Below are 18,630 nucleotides of genomic sequence, written 5' to 3'. Positions count from 1 at the left end.
GTATTATGAACTGAACATTATCAGAAGGCTCCATTGATATCTGATATACTTTCTCTTCCATGGCAGCTGTGAGGAGATAACAGCAGCGAGCTCAGCCGAGATTGCAAGGTCATCAGCAGTCACCACAGACAGACAGCTGGGGGACACCAGCCTTTCCCCCACTGGACCTGGACTGCCTGCACAAGCAGAAACTGTGGGGGCTTCACAGAGTTGCACCGTGAAGGGCTGCGACTTCAATCCCGAATTTGCCGACACGTTTCAAAGTGAACCTGGAGACGAGGGGGGAAGAAGTCATGAGACGCCCAGAGATAGAGCAAAAAACGAACTGTTGGGGGATCACATCCATGACAGTGGGGGAGAAATGTCAAATCATGGTGAATGTACAGAGAGCGAGAGTAAAGAAGCAACCTCAGGCTCAGTGGCATCGTTCCAGGAGGAGCGGACTGTACTACAGGCCGGCACTGGTGAAGGGAGCAACGTCAAAGTGATTGGTAAAGATCAGCATAGTCGATGGGTCCAGAAACATGATCCTTATCCCTGCACCCCCACCCATAGTGGTGATGGGATGGAGTTGCCACACTGCCACATTGGATTATCTAGTGCAGCAGGAAGACATGTATTTCGATAACACCTTTCACAACCCCAGAATGTCCCAAAACACTTTACAGCCAATGAAGTACTGTAATGTAGGAAATGTAGCAGCCAATGTGTGCACAGGAAGCTCCCACAAATAGCAATGTGATCATTTGTTTTTTGGTGTTGATTTAGAGTTGAATATTGGTCAAGGAGAGCTTTCCTGCTCTTCTGCGAAATAGTGTCATAAGATTATTAACATCCATCTGAGAGGGTAGAAGGAGCCCCTGATTAACATCTCATCTGAAAGATGGCACCTCTGACAGTGCAGCTCTCCCTCAGTACTGCACTGGACTGTCAGCCTGGCTTTGGAGTGGGGCTTGAACCCACAGCCTTCTGAGTCAGAGGTAAGAGTACTATCACCTGAGCAACAGCTGACACTGAGAAGCTGAGCGATACAGACCAGGAGAATCTGAGGGCCAATCCCCAAGAAAGGCCATCATCTGATCTCAGCCACAGTTAGGGTAAAGGGACTACATTTAAATTGGTGCCCTTGGGTAAGCGCAGGCCAGCCTGACTAAGTTCCTATCCAGAGATCCTCTTTGTGTTGGGGTTGGTGGTGGGGGGTGGAGATGCAGTCACAGGATGCTGGGTGCATGGGATTATACCCCAGTGTGAATTGACGGGGTCGATGTTGTTATGGGTCTAGCGTGAGGATGCTGGTCTGGCACAACACACGTGACTGCTATGTGAGTTTGTCAGGTGAGTCATGGAGAACTAGAAGTGCATGGCAGTACTGGTGTGTTTGTGCGTGATGCCTGATTGTGGGACTGTACTGGTGTGTTTGTGCGTGATGCCTGATTGTGGGACTGTACTGGTGTGTTTGTGCGTGATGCCTGATTGTGGGACTGTACTGGTGTGTTTGTGCGTGATGCCTGATTGTGGGACTGTACTGGTGTGTTTGTGTGTGATCTGTGTTTGTGGGATTGTATTTTTTTTATTTATTTTTTTTTTATTTAGAGATACAGCACTGAAACAGGCCCTTCGGCCCACCGAGTCTATGCAGATCAAGAACTACCCATTTACACTAACCCCATATTCCCTACCACCTACCTACACAAGGGGCAATTTACAATGGCCAATTTACCTATCACCTGCAAGTCTTTGGCGGTGGGAGGAAACCAGAGCACCCGGCGAAAATCCACGCAGTCACAGGGAATACTTGAAAACTCCGCACAGGCAGTACCCAGAATTGAACCCGAGTCCCTGGAGCTGCGAGGCTATGGTGCTAACCACTGCGCCACTGTGCTGCCCCATGTACTGTGTACTGGTGTATTTGTGTGTGATCTGTGTTTGTGGGACTGAACTGGTGTGTTTGTGTGTGATCTGTGTTTGTGGGATTGTACTGGTGTGTTTGTGTGTGATCTGTGTCTGTGGGACTGTACTGGTGTGTTTGTGTGTAATGCCTGATTGTGGGACTGTACTGGTGTGTTTGTGTGTGATCTGTGTGTGTGGGATTGTACTGGTGTGTTTGTGTGTGATCTGTGTTTGTGGGACAGTACTGGTGTGTTTGTGTGCGATCTGTGTTTGTGGGATTGTACTGATGTATTTGTGTGTGATCTGTGTTTGTGGGACTGTAATGGTGTGTTTGTGTGTGATCTGTGTTTGTGGGACTGTACTGGTGTGATTGTGTGTGCTACCTGATTGTGGGACTGCACTGGTGTGTTTGTGTGTGATCTGTGTTTGTGGGATTGTACTGGTGTGTTTGTGTGTGATCTGTGTTTGTTGAACGGTACTGGTGTGTTTGCATGTGATCTGTGTTTGTGGGATTGTACTGGTGTGTTTGTGTGTGATCTGTGTTTGTGGGACTGTACTGGTGTGTTTGTGTGTGATCTGTGTTTGTGGGATTGTAACGATGTGTTTGTGTGTGATCTGTGTTTGTGGGACTGTACTGGTGTGTTTGTGTGTGATCTATGTTTGTGGGATTGTACTGATGTGTTTGTGTGTGATCTGTGTTTGTGGGACTGTACTGGTGTGTTTGTGTGTGATCTGTGTTTGTGGGACTGTACTGGTGTGTTTGTGTGTGATGCCTGATTGTGGGACTGTACTGGTGTGTTTGTGTGTGATCTGTGTTTGTGGGACTGTACTGGTGTGTTTGTGTGTGATCTGTGTTTGTGGGACTGTACTGGTATGTTTGTGTGTGATCTGTGTTTGTGGGACTGCACTGGTGTGTTTGTGTGTAATGCCTGATTGTGGGATTGTACTGGTGTGTTTGTGTGTGATCTGTGTTTGTGGGACTGTACTGGTGTGTTTGTGTGTGATCTGTGTTTGTGGGACGGTACTAGTGTGTTTGCATGTGATCTGTGTTTGTGGGATTGTACTGGTGTGTTTGTGTGTGATCTGTGTCTGTGGGACTGTACTGGTGTGTTTGTGTGTAATGCCTGATTGTGGGACTGTACTGGTGTGTTTGTGTGTGATCTGTGTGTGTGGGATTGTACTGGTGTGTTTGTGTGTGATCTGTGTTTGTGGGACAGTACTGGTGTGTTTGTGTGTGATCTGTGTTTGTGGGACTGTACTGGTGTGTTTGTGTGTGATCTGTGTTTGTGGGACTGTACTGGTGTGTTTGTGTGCGATCTGTGTTTGTGGGATTGTACTGATGTATTTGTGTGTGATCTGTGCTTGTGGGACTGTAATGGTGTGTTTGTGTGTGATCTGTGTTTGTGGGACTGTACTGGTGTGATTGTGTGTGATACCTGATTGTGGGACTGCACTGGTGTGTTTGTGTGTGATCTGTGTTTGTGGGATTGTACTGGTGTGTTTGTGTGTGATCTGTGTTTGTTGGACGGTACTGGTGTGTTTGCATGTGATCTGTGTTTGTGGGACTGGACTGGTGTGTTTGTGTGTGATCTGTGTTTGTGGGACTGTACTGGTGTGTTTGTGTGTGATCTGTGTTTGTGGGATTGTAACGATGTGTTTGTGTGTGATCTGTGTTTGTGGGACTGGACTGGTGTGTTTGTGTGTGATCTATGTTTGTGGGATTGTACTGATGTGTTTGTGTGTGATCTGTGTTTGTGGGACTGTACTGGTGTGTTTGTGTGTGATCTGTGTTTGTGGGACTGTACTGGTGTGTTTGTGTGTGATCTGTGTTTGTGGGACTGTACTGGTGTGTTTGTGTGTGATGCCTGATTGTGGGACTGTACTGGTGTGTTTGTGTGTGATCTGTGTTTGTGGGACTGTACTGGTGTGTTTGTGTGTGATCTGTGTTTGTGGGACTGTACTGGTGTGTTTGTGTGTGATCTGTGTTTGTGGGACTGTACTGGTATGTTTGTGTGTGATCTGTGTTTGTGGGACTGCACTGGTGTGTTTGTGTGTAATGCCTGATTGTGGGATTGTACTGGTGTGTTTGTGTGTGATCTGTGTTTGTGGGACTGTACTGGTGTGTTTGTGTGTGATCTGTGTTTGTGGGACTGTACTGGTGTGTTTGTGTGTGATGCCTGATTGTGGGACTGTACTGGTGTGTTTGTGTGTGATCTGTGTTTGTGGGACGGTACTGGTGTGTTTGTGCGTGATCTGTGTTTGTGGGATTGTACTGGTGTGTTTGTGTGTGATCTGTGTTTGTGGGACTGTACTGGTGTGTTTGTGTGTGATCTGTGTTTGTGGGACGGTACTGGTGTGTTTGCATGTGATCTGTGTTTGTGGGATTGTACTGGTGTGTTTGTGTGTGATCTGTGTCTGTGGGACTGTACTGGTGTGTTTGTGTGTAATGCCTGATTGTGGGACTGTACTGGTGTGTTTGTGTGTGATCTGTGTGTGTGGGATTGTACTGGTGTGTTTGTGTGTGATCTGTGTTTGTGGGACAGTACTGGTGTGTTTGTGTGTGATCTGTGTTTGTGGGACTGTACTGGTGTGTTTGTGTGTGATCTGTGTTTGTGGGACTGTACTGGTGTGTTTGTGTGCGATCTGTGTTTGTGGGATTGTACTGATGAATTTGTGTGTGATCTGTGTTTGTGGGACTGTAATGGAGTGTTTGTGTGTGATCTGTGTTTGTGGGACTGTACTGGTGTGATTGTGTGTGATACCTGATTGTGGGACTGCACTGGTGTGTTTGTGTGTGATCTGTGTTTGTGGGATTGTACTGGTGTGTTTGTGTGTGATCTGTGTTTGTTGGACGGTACTGGTGTGCTTGCATGTGATCTGTGTTTGTGGGACTGTACTGGTGTGTTTGTGTGTGATCTGTGTTTGTGGGACTGTACTGGTGTGTTTGTGTGTGATCTGTGTTTATGGGATTGTAACGATGTGTTTGTGTGTGATCTGTGTTTGTGGGACTGTACTGGTGTGTTTGTGTGTGATCTATGTTTGTGGGATTGTACTGATGTGTTTGTGTGTGATCTGTGTTTGTGGGACTGTACTGGTGTGTTTGTGTGTGATCTGTGTTTGTGGGACTGTACTGGTGTGTTTGTGTGTGATCTGTATTTGTGGGACTGTACTGGTGTGTTTGTGTGTGATGCCTGATTGTGGGACTGTACTGGTGTGTTTGTGTGTGATCTGTGTTTGTGGGACTGTACTGGTGTGTTTGTGTGTGATCTGTGTTTGTGGGACTGTACTGGTGAGTTTGTGTGTGATCTGTGTTTGTGGGACTGTACTGGTATGTTTGTCTGTGATCTGTGTTTGTGGGACTGCACTGGTGTGTTTGTGTGTAATGCCTGATTGTGGGATTGTACTGGTGTGTTTGTGTGTGATCTGTGTTTGTGGGACTGTACTGGTGTGTTTGTGTGTGATCTGTGTTTGTGGGATGTACTGGTGTGTTTGTGTATGATGCCTGATTGTGGGACTGTACTGGTGCGTTTGTGTGTGATCTGTGTTTGTGGGACGGTACTGGTGTGTTTGTGCGTGATCTGTGTTTGTGGGATTGTAACGAAGTGTTTGTGTGTGATCTGTGTTTGTGGGACTGTACTGGTGTGTTTGTGTGTGATCTATGTTTGTGGGATTGTACTGATGTGTTTGTGTGTGATCTGTGTTTGTGGGACTGTACTGGTGTATTTGTGTGTGATCTGTGTTTGTGGGACTGTACTGGTGTGTTTGTGTGTGATCTGTGTTTGTGGGATTGTAACGATGTGTTTGTGTGTGATCTGTGTTTGTGGGACTGGACTGGTGTGTTTGTGTGTGATCTATGTTTGTGGGATTGTACTGATGTGTTTGTGTGTGATCTGTGTTTGTGGGACTGTACTGGTGTGTTTGTGTGTGATCTGTGTTTGTGGGACTGTACTGGTGTGTTTGTGTGTGATCTGTGTTTGTGGGACTGTACTGGTGTGTTTGTGTGTGATGCCTGATTGTGGGACTGTACTGGTGTGTTTGTGTGTGATCTGTGTTTGTGGGACTGTACTGGTGTGTTTGTGTGTGATCTGTGTTTGTGGGACTGTACTGGTGTGTTTGTGTGTGATCTGTGTTTGTGGGACTGTACTGGTGTGTTTGTGTGTGATCTGTGTCTGTGGGACTGTACTGGTGTGTTTGTGTGTAATGCCTGATTGTGGGACTGAACTGGTGTGTTTGTGTGTGATCTGTGTGTGTGGGACTGTACTGGTGTGTTTGTGTGTGATCTGTGTTTGTGGGACTGTACTGGTGTGTTTGTGTGTGATCTGTGTTTGTGGGACTGTACTGGTGTGTTTGTGTGTGATCTGTCTCTGTGGGACTGTACTGGTGTGTTTGTGTGTAATGCCTGATTGTGGGACTGCACTGGTGTGTTTGTGTGTAATGCCTGATTGTGGGATTGTACTGGTGTGTTTGTGTGTGATCTGTGTTTGTTGGACGGTACTGGTGTGCTTGCATGTGATCTGTGTTTGTGGGACTGTACTGGTGTGTTTGTGTGTGATCTGTGTTTGTGGGACTGTACTGGTGTGTTTGTGTGTGATCTTTGTTTATGGGATTGTAACGATGTGTTTGTGTGTGATCTGTGTTTGTGGGACTGTACTGGTGTGTTTGTGTGTGATCTATGTTTGTGGGATTGTACTGATGTGTTTGTGTGTGATCTGTGTTTGTGGGACTGTACTGGTGTGTTTGTGTGTGATCTGTGTTTGTGGGACTGTACTGGTGTGTTTGTGTGTGATCTGTATTTGTGGGACTGTACTGGTGTGTTTGTGTGTGATGCCTGATTGTGGGACTGTACTGGTGTGTTTGTGTGTGATCTGTGTTTGTGGGACTATACTGGTGTGTTTGTGTGTGATCTGTGTTTGTGGGACTGTACTGGTGTGTTTGTGTGTGATCTGTGTTTGTGGGACTGTACTGGTATGTTTGTGTGTGATCTGTGTTTGTGGGACTGCACTGGTGTGTTTGTGTGTAATGCCTGATTGTGGGATTGTACTGGTGTGTTTGTGTGTGATCTGTGTTTGTGGGACTGTACTGGTGTGTTTGTGTGTGATCTGTGTTTGTGGGATGTACTGGTGTGTTTGTGTGTGATGCCTGATTGTGGGACTGTACTGGTGTGTTTGTGTGTGATCTGTGTTTGTGGGACGGTACTGGTGTGTTTGTGCGTGATCTGTGTTTGTGGGATTGTAACGACGTGTTTGTGTGTGATCTGTGTTTGTGGGACTGTACTGGTGTGTTTGTGTGTGATCTATGTTTGTGGGATTGTACTGATGTGTTTGTGTGTGATCTGTGTTTGTGGGACTGTACTGGTGTATTTGTGTGTGATCTGTGTTTGTGGGACTGTACTGGTGTGTTTGTGTGTGATCTGTGTTTGTGGGATTGTAACGATGTGTTTGTGTGTGATCTGTGTTTGTGGGACTGGACTGGTGTGTTTGTGTGTGATCTATGTTTGTGGGATTGTACTGATGTGTTTGTGTGTGATCTGTGTTTGTGGGACTGTACTGGTGTGTTTGTGTGTGATCTGTGTTTGTGGGACTGTACTGGTGTGTTTGTGTGTGATCTGTGTTTGTGGGACTGTACTGGTGTGTTTGTGTGTGATGCCTGATTGTGGGACTGTACTGGTGTGTTTGTGTGTGATCTGTGTTTGTGGGACTGTACTGGTGTGTTTGTGTGTGATCTGTGTTTGTGGGACTGTACTGGTGTGTTTGTGTGTGATCTGTGTTTGTGGGACTGTACTGGTATGTTTGTGTGTGATCTGTGTTTGTGGGACTGCACTGGTGTGTTTGTGTGTAATGCCTGATTGTGGGATTGTACTGGTGTGTTTGTGTGTGATCTGTGTTTGTGGGACTGTACTGGTGTGTTTGTGTGTGATCTGTGTTTGTGGGACTGTACTGGTGTGTTTGTGTGTGATGCCTGATTGTGGGACTGTACTGGTGTGTTTGTGTGTGATCTGTGTTTGTGGGATTGTACTGGTGTGTTTGTGTGTGATCTGTGTTTGTGGGACTGTACTGGTGTGTTTGTGTGTGATCTGTGTTTGTGGGACGGTACTGGTGTGTTTGCATGTGATCTGTGTTTGTGGGATTGTACTGGTGTGTTTGTGTGTGATCTGTGTTTGTGGGACTGTACTGGTGTGTTTGTGTGTGATCTGTGTTTGTGGGACTGTACTGGTGTGTTTGTGTGTGATCTGTATTTGTGGGACTGTACTGGTGTGTTTGTGTGTGATGCCTGATTGTGGGACTGTACTGGTGTGTTTGTGTGTGATCTGTGTTTGTGGGACTGTACTGGTGTGTTTGTGTGTGATCTGTGTTTGTGGGACTGTACTGGTGTGTTTGTGTGTGATCTGTGTTTGTGGGACTGTACTGGTATGTTTGTGTGTGATCTGTGTTTGTGGGACTGCACTGGTGTGTTTGTGTGTAATGCCTGATTGTGGGATTGTACTGGTGTGTTTGTGTGTGATCTGTGTTTGTGGGACTGTACTGGTGTGTTTGTGTGTGATCTGTGTTTGTGGGATGTACTGGTGTGTTTGTGTGTGATGCCTGATTGTGGGACTGTACTGGTGTGTTTGTGTGTGATCTGTGTTTGTGGGACGGTACTGGTGTGTTTGTGCGTGATCTGTGTTTGTGGGATTGTAACGACGTGTTTGTGTGTGATCTGTGTTTGTGGGACTGTACTGGTGTGTTTGTGTGTGATCTATGTTTGTGGGATTGTACTGATGTGTTTGTGTGTGATCTGTGTTTGTGGGACTGTACTGGTGTATTTGTGTGTGATCTGTGTTTGTGGGACTGTACTGGTGTGTTTGTGTGTGATCTGTGTTTGTGGGATTGTAACGATGTGTTTGTGTGTGATCTGTGTTTGTGGGACTGGACTGGTGTGTTTGTGTGTGATCTATGTTTGTGGGATTGTACTGATGTGTTTGTGTGTGATCTGTGTTTGTGGGACTGTACTGGTGTGTTTGTGTGTGATCTGTGTTTGTGGGACTGTACTGGTGTGTTTGTGTGTGATCTGTGTTTGTGGGACTGTACTGGTGTGTTTGTGTGTGATGCCTGATTGTGGGACTGTACTGGTGTGTTTGTGTGTGATCTGTGTTTGTGGGACTGTACTGGTGTGTTTGTGTGTGATCTGTGTTTGTGGGACTGTACTGGTGTGTTTGTGTGTGATCTGTGTTTGTGGGACTGTACTGGTATGTTTGTGTGTGATCTGTGTTTGTGGGACTGTACTGGTGTGTTTGTGTGTAATGCCTGATTGTGGGATTGTACTGGTGTGTTTGTGTGTGATCTGTGTTTGTGGGACTGTACTGGTGTGTTTGTGTGTGATCTGTGTTTGTGGGACTGTACTGGTGTGTTTGTGTGTGATGCCTGATTGTGGGACTGTACTGGTGTGTTTGTGTGTGATCTGTGTTTGTGGGATTGTACTGGTGTGTTTGTGTGTGATCTGTGTTTGTGGGACTGTACTGGTGTGTTTGTGTGTGATCTGTGTTTGTGGGACGGTACTGGTGTGTTTGCATGTGATCTGTGTTTGTGGGATTGTACTGGTGTGTTTGTGTGTGATCTGTGTCTGTGGGACTGTACTGGTGTGTTTGTGTGTAATGCCTGATTGTGGGACTGTACTGGTGTGTTTGTGTGTGATCTGTGTGTGTGGGATTGTACTGGTGTGTTTGTGTGTGATCTGTGTTTGTGGGACAGTACTGGTGTGTTTGTGTGTGATCTGTGTTTGTGGGACTGTACTGGTGTGTTTGTGTGTGATCTGTGTTTGTGGGACTGTACTGGTGTGTTTGTGTGCGATCTGTGTTTGTGGGATTGTACTGATGAATTTGTGTGTGATCTGTGTTTGTGGGACTGTAATGGAGTGTTTGTGTGTGATCTGTGTTTGTGGGACTGTACTGGTGTGATTGTGTGTGATACCTGATTGTGGGACTGCACTGGTGTGTTTGTGTGTGATCTGTGTTTGTGGGATTGTACTGGTGTGTGTGTGTGTGATCTGTGTTTGTGGGACTGTACTGGTGTGTTTGTGTGTGATCTGTGTTTGTGGGACTGTACTGGTGTGTTTGTGTGTGATCTGTGTTTATGGGATTGTAACAATGTGTTTGTGTGTGATCTGTGTTTGTGGGACTGTACTGGTGTGTTTGTGTGTGATCTATGTTTGTGGGATTGTACTGATGTGTTTGTGTGTGATCTGTGTTTGTGGGACTGTACTGGTGTGTTTGTGTGTGATCTGTGTTTGTGGGACTGTACTGGTGTGTTTGTGTGTGATCTGTATTTGTGGGACTGTACTGGTGTGTTTGTGTGTGATGCCTGATTGTGGGACTGTACTGGTATGTTTGTGTGTGATCTGTGTTTGTGGGACTGTACTGGTGTGTTTGTGTGTGATCTGTGTTTGTGGGACTGTACTGGTGTGTTTGTGTGTGATCTGTGTTTGTGGGACTGTACTGGTATGTTTGTGTGTGATCTGTGTTTGTGGGACTGCACTGGTGTGTTTGTGTGTAATGCCTGATTGTGGGATTGTACTGGTGTGTTTGTGTGTGATCTGTGTTTGTGGGACTGTACTGGTGTGTTTGTGTGTGATCTGTGTTTGTGGGACTGTACTGGTGTGTTTGTGTGTGATGCCTGATTGTGGGACTGTACTGGTGTGTTTGTGTGTGATCTGTGTTTGTGGGACGGTACTGGTGTGTTTGTGCGTGATCTGTGTTTGTGGGATTGTAACGATGTGTTTGTGTGTGATCTGTGTTTGTGGGACTGTACTGGTGTGTTTGTGTGTGATCTATGTTTGTGGGATTGTACTGATGTGTTTGTGTGTGATCTGTGTTTGTGGGACTGTACTGGTGTGTTTGTGTGTGATCTGTGTTTGTGGGACTGTACTGGTGTGTTTGTGTGTGATCTGTGTTTGTGGGACTGTACTGGTGTGTTTGTGTGTGATGCCTGATTGTGGGACTGTACTGGTGTGTTTGTGTGTGATCTGTGTTTGTGGGACTGTACTGGTGTGTTTGTGTGTGATCTGTGTTTGTGGGACTGTACTGGTGTGTTTGTGTGTGATCTGTGTTTGTGGGACTGTACTGGTATGTTTGTGTGTGATCTGTGTTTGTGGGACTGCACTGGTGTGTTTGTGTGTAATGCCTGATTGTGGGATTGTACTGGTGTGTTTGTGTGTTATCTGTGTTTGTGGGATTGTACAAATGTGTTTGCGTGTGATCTGTGTTTGTGGGACTGTACTGGTGTGTTTGTGTGTGATCTGTGTTTGTGGGACTGTACTGGTGTGTTTGTGTGTGATGCCTGCTTGTGGGACTGTACTGGTGTGTTTGCGTGTGATCTGTGTTTGTGGGATTGTACTGGTGTGTTTGTGTGTGATCTGTGTTTGTGGGACTGTACTGGTGTGTTTGTGTGTGATCTGTGTTTGTGGGATTGTACTGATGTGTTTGTGTGTGATCTGTGTTTGTGGGACTGTACTGGTGTGTTTGTGTGTGATCTGTGTTTGTGGGACTGTACTGGTGTGTTTGTGTGTGATCTGTGTTTGTGGGACTGTACTGGTGTGTTTGTGTGTGATCTGTGTTTGTGGGACTGTACTGGTGTGTTTGTGTGTGATCTGTGTTTGTGGGACTGTACTGGTGTGTTTGTGTGTAACGCCTGATTGTGGGACTGTGCTGGTGTGTTTGTGTGTGATCTATGTTTGTGGGATTGTACTGAGGTGTTTGTGTGTGATCTGTGTTTGTGGGACTGTACTGGTGTGTTTGTGTATGATCTGTGTTTGTGGGACTGTACTGGTGTGTTTGTGTGTGATCTGTGTTTGTGGGACTGTACTGGTGTGTTTGTGTGTAATGCCTGATTGTGGGATTGTACTGGTGTGTTTGTGTGTGATCTGTGTTTGTGGGACTGTACTGGTGTGTTTGTGTGTGATCTGTGTTTGTGGGACTGTACTGGTGTGTTTGTGTGTGATGCCTGATTGTGGGACTGTACTGGTGTGTTTGTGTGTGATCTGTGTTTGTGGGATTGTACTGGTGTGTTTGTGTGTGATCTGTGTTTGTGGGACTGTACTGGTGTGTTTGTGTGTGATCTGTGTTTGTGGGACGGTACTGGTGTGTTTGCATGTGATCTGTGTTTGTGGGATTGTACTGGTGTGTTTGTGTGTGATCTGTGTCTGTGGGACTGTACTGGTGTGTTTGTGTGTAATGCCTGATTGTGGGACTGTACTGGTGTGTTTGTGTGTGATCTGTGTGTGTGGGATTGTACTGGTGTGTTTGTGTGTGATCTGTGTTTGTGGGACAGTACTGGTGTGTTTGTGTGTGATCTGTGTTTGTGGGACTGTACTGGTGTGTTTGTGTGTGATCTGTGTTTGTGGGACTGTACTGGTGTGTTTGTGTGCGATCTGTGTTTGTGGGATTGTACTGATGAATTTGTGTGTGATCTGTGTTTGTGGGACTGTAATGGAGTGTTTGTGTGTGATCTGTGTTTGTGGGACTGTACTGGTGTGATTGTGTGTGATACCTGATTGTGGGACTGCACTGGTGTGTTTGTGTGTGATCTGTGTTTGTGGGATTGTACTGGTGTGTGTGTGTGTGATCTGTGTTTGTGGGACTGTACTGGTGTGTTTGTGTGTGATCTGTGTTTGTGGGACTGTACTGGTGTGTTTGTGTGTGATCTGTGTTTATGGGATTGTAACAATGTGTTTGTGTGTGATCTGTGTTTGTGGGACTGTACTGGTGTGTTTGTGTGTGATCTATGTTTGTGGGATTGTACTGATGTGTTTGTGTGTGATCTGTGTTTGTGGGACTGTACTGGTGTGTTTGTGTGTGATCTGTGTTTGTGGGACTGTACTGGTGTGTTTGTGTGTGATCTGTATTTGTGGGACTGTACTGGTGTGTTTGTGTGTGATGCCTGATTGTGGGACTGTACTGGTATGTTTGTGTGTGATCTGTGTTTGTGGGACTGTACTGGTGTGTTTGTGTGTGATCTGTGTTTGTGGGACTGTACTGGTGTGTTTGTGTGTGATCTGTGTTTGTGGGACTGTACTGGTATGTTTGTGTGTGATCTGTGTTTGTGGGACTGCACTGGTGTGTTTGTGTGTAATGCCTGATTGTGGGATTGTACTGGTGTGTTTGTGTGTGATCTGTGTTTGTGGGACTGTACTGGTGTGTTTGTGTGTGATCTGTGTTTGTGGGACTGTACTGGTGTGTTTGTGTGTGATGCCTGATTGTGGGACTGTACTGGTGTGTTTGTGTGTGATCTGTGTTTGTGGGACGGTACTGGTGTGTTTGTGCGTGATCTGTGTTTGTGGGATTGTAACGATGTGTTTGTGTGTGATCTGTGTTTGTGGGACTGTACTGGTGTGTTTGTGTGTGATCTATGTTTGTGGGATTGTACTGATGTGTTTGTGTGTGATCTGTGTTTGTGGGACTGTACTGGTGTGTTTGTGTGTGATCTGTGTTTGTGGGACTGTACTGGTGTGTTTGTGTGTGATCTGTGTTTGTGGGACTGTACTGGTGTGTTTGTGTGTGATGCCTGATTGTGGGACTGTACTGGTGTGTTTGTGTGTGATCTGTGTTTGTGGGACTGTACTGGTGTGTTTGTGTGTGATCTGTGTTTGTGGGACTGTACTGGTGTGTTTGTGTGTGATCTGTGTTTGTGGGACTGTACTGGTATGTTTGTGTGTGATCTGTGTTTGTGGGACTGCACTGGTGTGTTTGTGTGTAATGCCTGATTGTGGGATTGTACTGGTGTGTTTGTGTGTTATCTGTGTTTGTGGGATTGTACAAATGTGTTTGCGTGTGATCTGTGTTTGTGGGACTGTACTGGTGTGTTTGTGTGTGATCTGTGTTTGTGGGACTGTACTGGTGTGTTTGTGTGTGATGCCTGCTTGTGGGACTGTACTGGTGTGTTTGCGTGTGATCTGTGTTTGTGGGATTGTACTGGTGTGTTTGTGTGTGATCTGTGTTTGTGGGACTGTACTGGTGTGTTTGTGTGTGATCTGTGTTTGTGGGATTGTACTGATGTGTTTGTGTGTGATCTGTGTTTGTGGGACTGTACTGGTGTGTTTGTGTGTGATCTGTGTTTGTGGGACTGTACTGGTGTGTTTGTGTGTGATCTGTGTTTGTGGGACTGTACTGGTGTGTTTGTGTGTGATCTGTGTTTGTGGGACTGTACTGGTGTGTTTGTGTGTGATCTGTGTTTGTGGGACTGTACTGGTGTGTTTGTGTGTAACGCCTGATTGTGGGACTGTGCTGGTGTGTTTGTGTGTGATCTATGTTTGTGGGATTGTACTGAGGTGTTTGTGTGTGATCTGTGTTTGTGGGACTGTACTGGTGTGTTTGTGTATGATCTGTGTTTGTGGGACTGTACTGGTGTGTTTGTGTGTGATCTGTGTTTGTGGGACTGTACTGGTGTGTTTGTGTGTAATGCCTGATTGTGGGACTGTGCTGGTGTGTTTGTGTGTGATCTGTGTTTTTGGGATTGTACTGATGTGTTTGTGTGTGATCTGTGTTTGTAGGACTGTACTGGTGTGTTTGTGTATGATCTGTGTTTGTGGGACTGTACTGGTGTGTTTGTGTGTGATGCCTGATTGTGGGATTGTACTGGTGTGTTTGTGTGTGATCTGTGTTTGTGGGACTGTACTGGTGTGTATGTGTGTGATCTGTGTTTGTGGGACTGTACTGGTGTGTCTGTGTGTGATGCCTGATTGTGGGACTGTACTGGTGTGTTTGTGTGCGATCTGTGTTTGTGGAATTCTACTGGTGTGTTTGTGTGTGATCTGTGTTTGTGGGATTGTACTGGTGTGTTTGTGTGTGATCTTTGTTTGTGGGACTGTACTGGTGTGTTTGTGTGTGATCTGTGTTTGTGGGATTGTACTGGTGTGTTTGTGTGTGATCTGTGTTTATGGGATTGTGCTGATGTGTTTGTGTGTGATCTGTGTTTGTGGGACTGTACTGGTGTGTTTGTGTGTGATCTGTGTTTGTGGGACTGTACAGGTGTGTTTGTGTGTGATCTCTGTTTTTGGGACTGAACTGGTGTGTTTGTGTGTGATCTGTGTTTGTGGGACTGTACTGGTGTGTTTGTTTATGATCTGTGTTTGTGGGACTGTACTGGTGTGTTTGTGTGTGATCTGTGTTTGTGGGACTGTACTGGTGTGTTTGTGTGTGATCTGTGTTTATGGGAGTGTACTGGTGTGTTTGTGTGTGATCTGTGTGTGTGGGACTGTCCTGGTGTATTTGTGTGTGATCTGTGTTTGTGGGACTGTACTGATGTGTTTGTGTGTGATCTGTGTTTGTGGGACTGTACTGGTGTGTTTGTGTGTGATCTGTGTTTGTGGGACTGTACTGGTGTGTTTGTGTGTGATCTGTGTTTGTGTGACTATACTGGTGTGTTTGTGTGTAATGCCTGATTGTGGGACTGTACTGATGTGTTTGTGTGTGATCTGTGTTTGTGGGACTGTACTGGTGTGTTTATGTGTGATCTGTGTTTGTGGGATTGTACTGGTGTGTTTGTGTGTGATCTGTGTTTGTGGGACTGTACTGGTGTGTTTGTGTGTGATCTGTGTTTGTGGGATTGTACTGGTGTGTTTGTGTGTGATGCCTGATTGTGGGACTGTACTGGTGTGTTTGTGTGTGATCTGTGTTTCTGGGATTGTACTGGTGTGTTTGTGTGTGATCTGTGTTTGTGGGATTGTACTGGTGTGTTTGTGTGTGATCTGTGTTTGTGGGACTGTACTGGTGTGTTTGTGTGTGATCTATGTTTGTGGGATTGTACTGATGTGTTTGTGTGTGATCTGTGTTTGTGGGACTGTACTGATTTGTTTGTGTGTGATCTGTGTTTGTGGGACTGTACTGGTGTGTTTGTGTGTGATCTGTGTTTGTGGGACTGTACTGGTGTGTTTGTGTGTGATCTGTTTTTGTGGGACTGTACTGGTGTTTTTGTGTGTAATGCCTGATTGTGGGACTGTACTGGTGTATTTGTGTGTGATCTGTGTTTGTGGGATTGTACTAATGTGTTTGTGTGTGATCTGTGTTTGTGGGACTGTACTGGTGTGTTTGTGTGTGATCTGTGTTTGTGGGACTGTACTGGTGTGTTTATGTCTGATGCCTGTTTGTGGGATTGTACTGGTGTGTTTGTCTGTGATCTGTGTTTGTGGGATTGTACTGGTGTGTTTGTGTGTGATCTGTGTTTGTGAGACTGTACTGGTGTGTTTGTGTGTGATCTGTGTTTGTGGGACTGTACTGGTGTGTTTGTGTGTGATGCCTGATTGTGGGACTGTACTGGTGTGTTTGTGTGCGATCTGTGTTTGTGGGATTGTACTGGTGTGTTTGTGTGTGATCTGTGTTTGTGGGATTGTACTGGTGTGTTTGTGTGATCTGTGTTTGTGGGACTGTACTGGTGTGTTTGTGTGTAATGCCTGATTGTGGGACTGTACTGATGTGTTTGTGTGTGATCCATGTTTGTGGGACTGTACTGGTGTGTTGGTGTGTGATCTGTGTTTGTGGGACTGTACTGGTGTGTTTGTGTGTGATGCCTGATGGTGGGACTGTACTGGTGTGTTTGTGTGTGATCTCTGTTTGTGGGATTGTACTGTTGTGTTTGTGTGTGATCTGTGTTTGTGGGACTGTACTGGTGTGTTTTTGTGTGATCTGTGTTTGTGGGATTGTACTGGTGTGTTTATGTGTGATGCCTGATTGTGGGATTGTACTGGTGTGTTTGTGTGTGATCTGTGTTTGTGGGATTTTACTGGTGTGTTTGTGTGTGATCTGTATTTGTGGGACTGTGCTGGTGTGTTTGTGTGTGATCTGTGTTTGTGGGATTGTACTGGTGTGTTTGTGTGTGATCTGTGTTTGTGGGATTGTACTGGTGTGTTTGTGTGTGATCTGTGTTTGTGGGACTGTACTGGTGTGTTTGTGTGTGATCTGTGTTTGTGGGATTGTACTGGTGTGTTTGTGTGTGATCTGTGTTTCTGGGATTGTACTGATGTGTTTGTGTGTGATCTGTGTTTGTGGGATTGTACTGGTGTGTTTGTGTGTGATCTGTGTGTGTGGGACTGTACTGGTGTATTTGTGTGTGATCTGTGTTTGTGGGACTGTACTGGTGTGTTTGTGTGTGATCTGTGTTTGTGGGACTGTACTGGTGTGTTTGTTTATGATCTATGTTTGTGGGACTGTACTGGTGTGTTTGTGTGTAATGCCTGATTGTGGGACTGTACTGATGTGTTTGTGTGTGATCCATGTTTGTGGGACTGTACTGGTGCGTTGGTGTGTGATCTGTGTTTGTGGGACTGTACTGGTGTGTTTATGTGTGATGCCTGATTGTGGGATTGTACTGGTGTGTTTGTGTGTGATCTGTGTTTGTGGGATTTTACTGGTGTGTTTGTGTGTGATCTGTATTTGTGGGACTGTGCTGGTGTGTTTGTGTGTGATCTGTGTTTGTGGGATTGTACTGGTGTTTTTTTGTGTGATCTGTGTTTGTGGGACTGTACTGGTGTGTTTGTATGTGATGTGTTTGTGTGTGATCTGTGTTTGTGGGATTGTACTGATGTGTTTGTGTGTGATCTGTGTTTGTGGGACTGTACTGGTGTGTTTGTGTGTGATCTGTGTTTGTGGGACTGTACTGATGTGTTAGATTAGAGATACAGCACTGAAACAGGCCCTTCGGCCCACCGAGTCTGTGCCGAACATCAACCACCCATTTATACTAATCCTACACTAATCCCATATTCCTACCAAACATCCCCACCTGTTCTTATATTTCCCTACCACCTACCTCTACTAGTGACAATTTATAATGGCCAATTTACCTACCAACCTGCAAGTCTTTTGGCTTGTGGGAGGAAACCGGAGCACCCGGAGAAAACCCACGCAGACACAGGGAGAACTTGCAAACTCCACACAGGCAGTACCCGGAATCGAACCCGGTTCACTGGAGCTGTGAGGCTGCGGTGCTAACCACTGCGCCACTGTGCCGCCCTCGCCACTGTGCCGCCACATTGTTTGTGTGTGCGCTGTGTTTGTGGGATTGTACTGGTGTGTTTGTGTGTGATCTGTGTTTGTGGGACTGTACTGGTGTGTTTGTGTGTGATCTGTGTTTGTGGGACTGTACTGGTGTGTTTGTGTGTGATCTGTGTTTGTGGGACTGTACTGGTGTGTTTGTGTGTGATCTGTGTTTGTGGGACTGTACTGGTGTGTTTGTGTGTGATCTGTGTTTGTGGGACTGTACTGGTGTGTTTGTGTGTGATCTGTGTTTGTGGGACTGTACTGGTGTGTTTGTGTGTGATCTGTGTTTGTGGGACTGTACTGGTGTGTTTGTGTGTGATCTGTGTTTGTGGGACTGTACTGGTGTGTTTGTGTGTGATCTGTGTTTGTGGGACTGTACTGGTGTGTTTGTCTGGGAACATGGAATCATACAATGTTTGTCTCATAGAAGGAGTCCATTCAGCCCATCATGTTTGGGCCGGCTCTCTGCAAGACCATTTTAGCTAATCCCACTCCCCCACATTGTCCCCGTCGCCCTGCATTTTGTTTTTCTCTGTTCAACTAGTTATCCAACTCTCTTTTGAAAGCCATGATTGATCCTGCTTCCACCGCACTCTCAGGCAGTGCCTTCCAGATCCTAACCACTCGCTGTGTCAAATAGCTTTTCTCATGTCTCCATTTTCTCTTTCCAATTACTGTAAGTCTATGCTCTCTTGGTCTCGATCCCTCATGATTTTGAATACCTCTATCAAATCTCC

At 45.8% G+C, this 18,630-nt stretch overlaps 1 protein-coding gene across 1 annotated transcript in view; it reads left to right on the top strand.

The window, feature by feature from the left end:
• The first annotated feature begins 285 nt into the window (after positions 1-285).
• Positions 286-18,630, top strand: part of mylk2 (myosin light chain kinase 2) — a 255,199-nt gene continuing 236,854 nt past the window's right edge. Inside the window, exon 1 of the mRNA XM_068048759.1 lies at positions 286-491. Within this exon, the coding sequence (XP_067904860.1) occupies positions 362-491 (130 nt within the window). The 5' untranslated portion in view covers positions 286-361. The remainder of the gene's footprint in view (positions 492-18,630) is intronic.

The sequence above is a fragment of the Heterodontus francisci genome, chromosome 16, assembly GCF_036365525.1.
Source record: "Heterodontus francisci isolate sHetFra1 chromosome 16, sHetFra1.hap1, whole genome shotgun sequence".
NCBI lineage: Eukaryota > Metazoa > Chordata > Chondrichthyes > Heterodontiformes > Heterodontidae > Heterodontus > Heterodontus francisci.
This window is presented reverse-complemented; position numbering and strand designations above follow the sequence as displayed.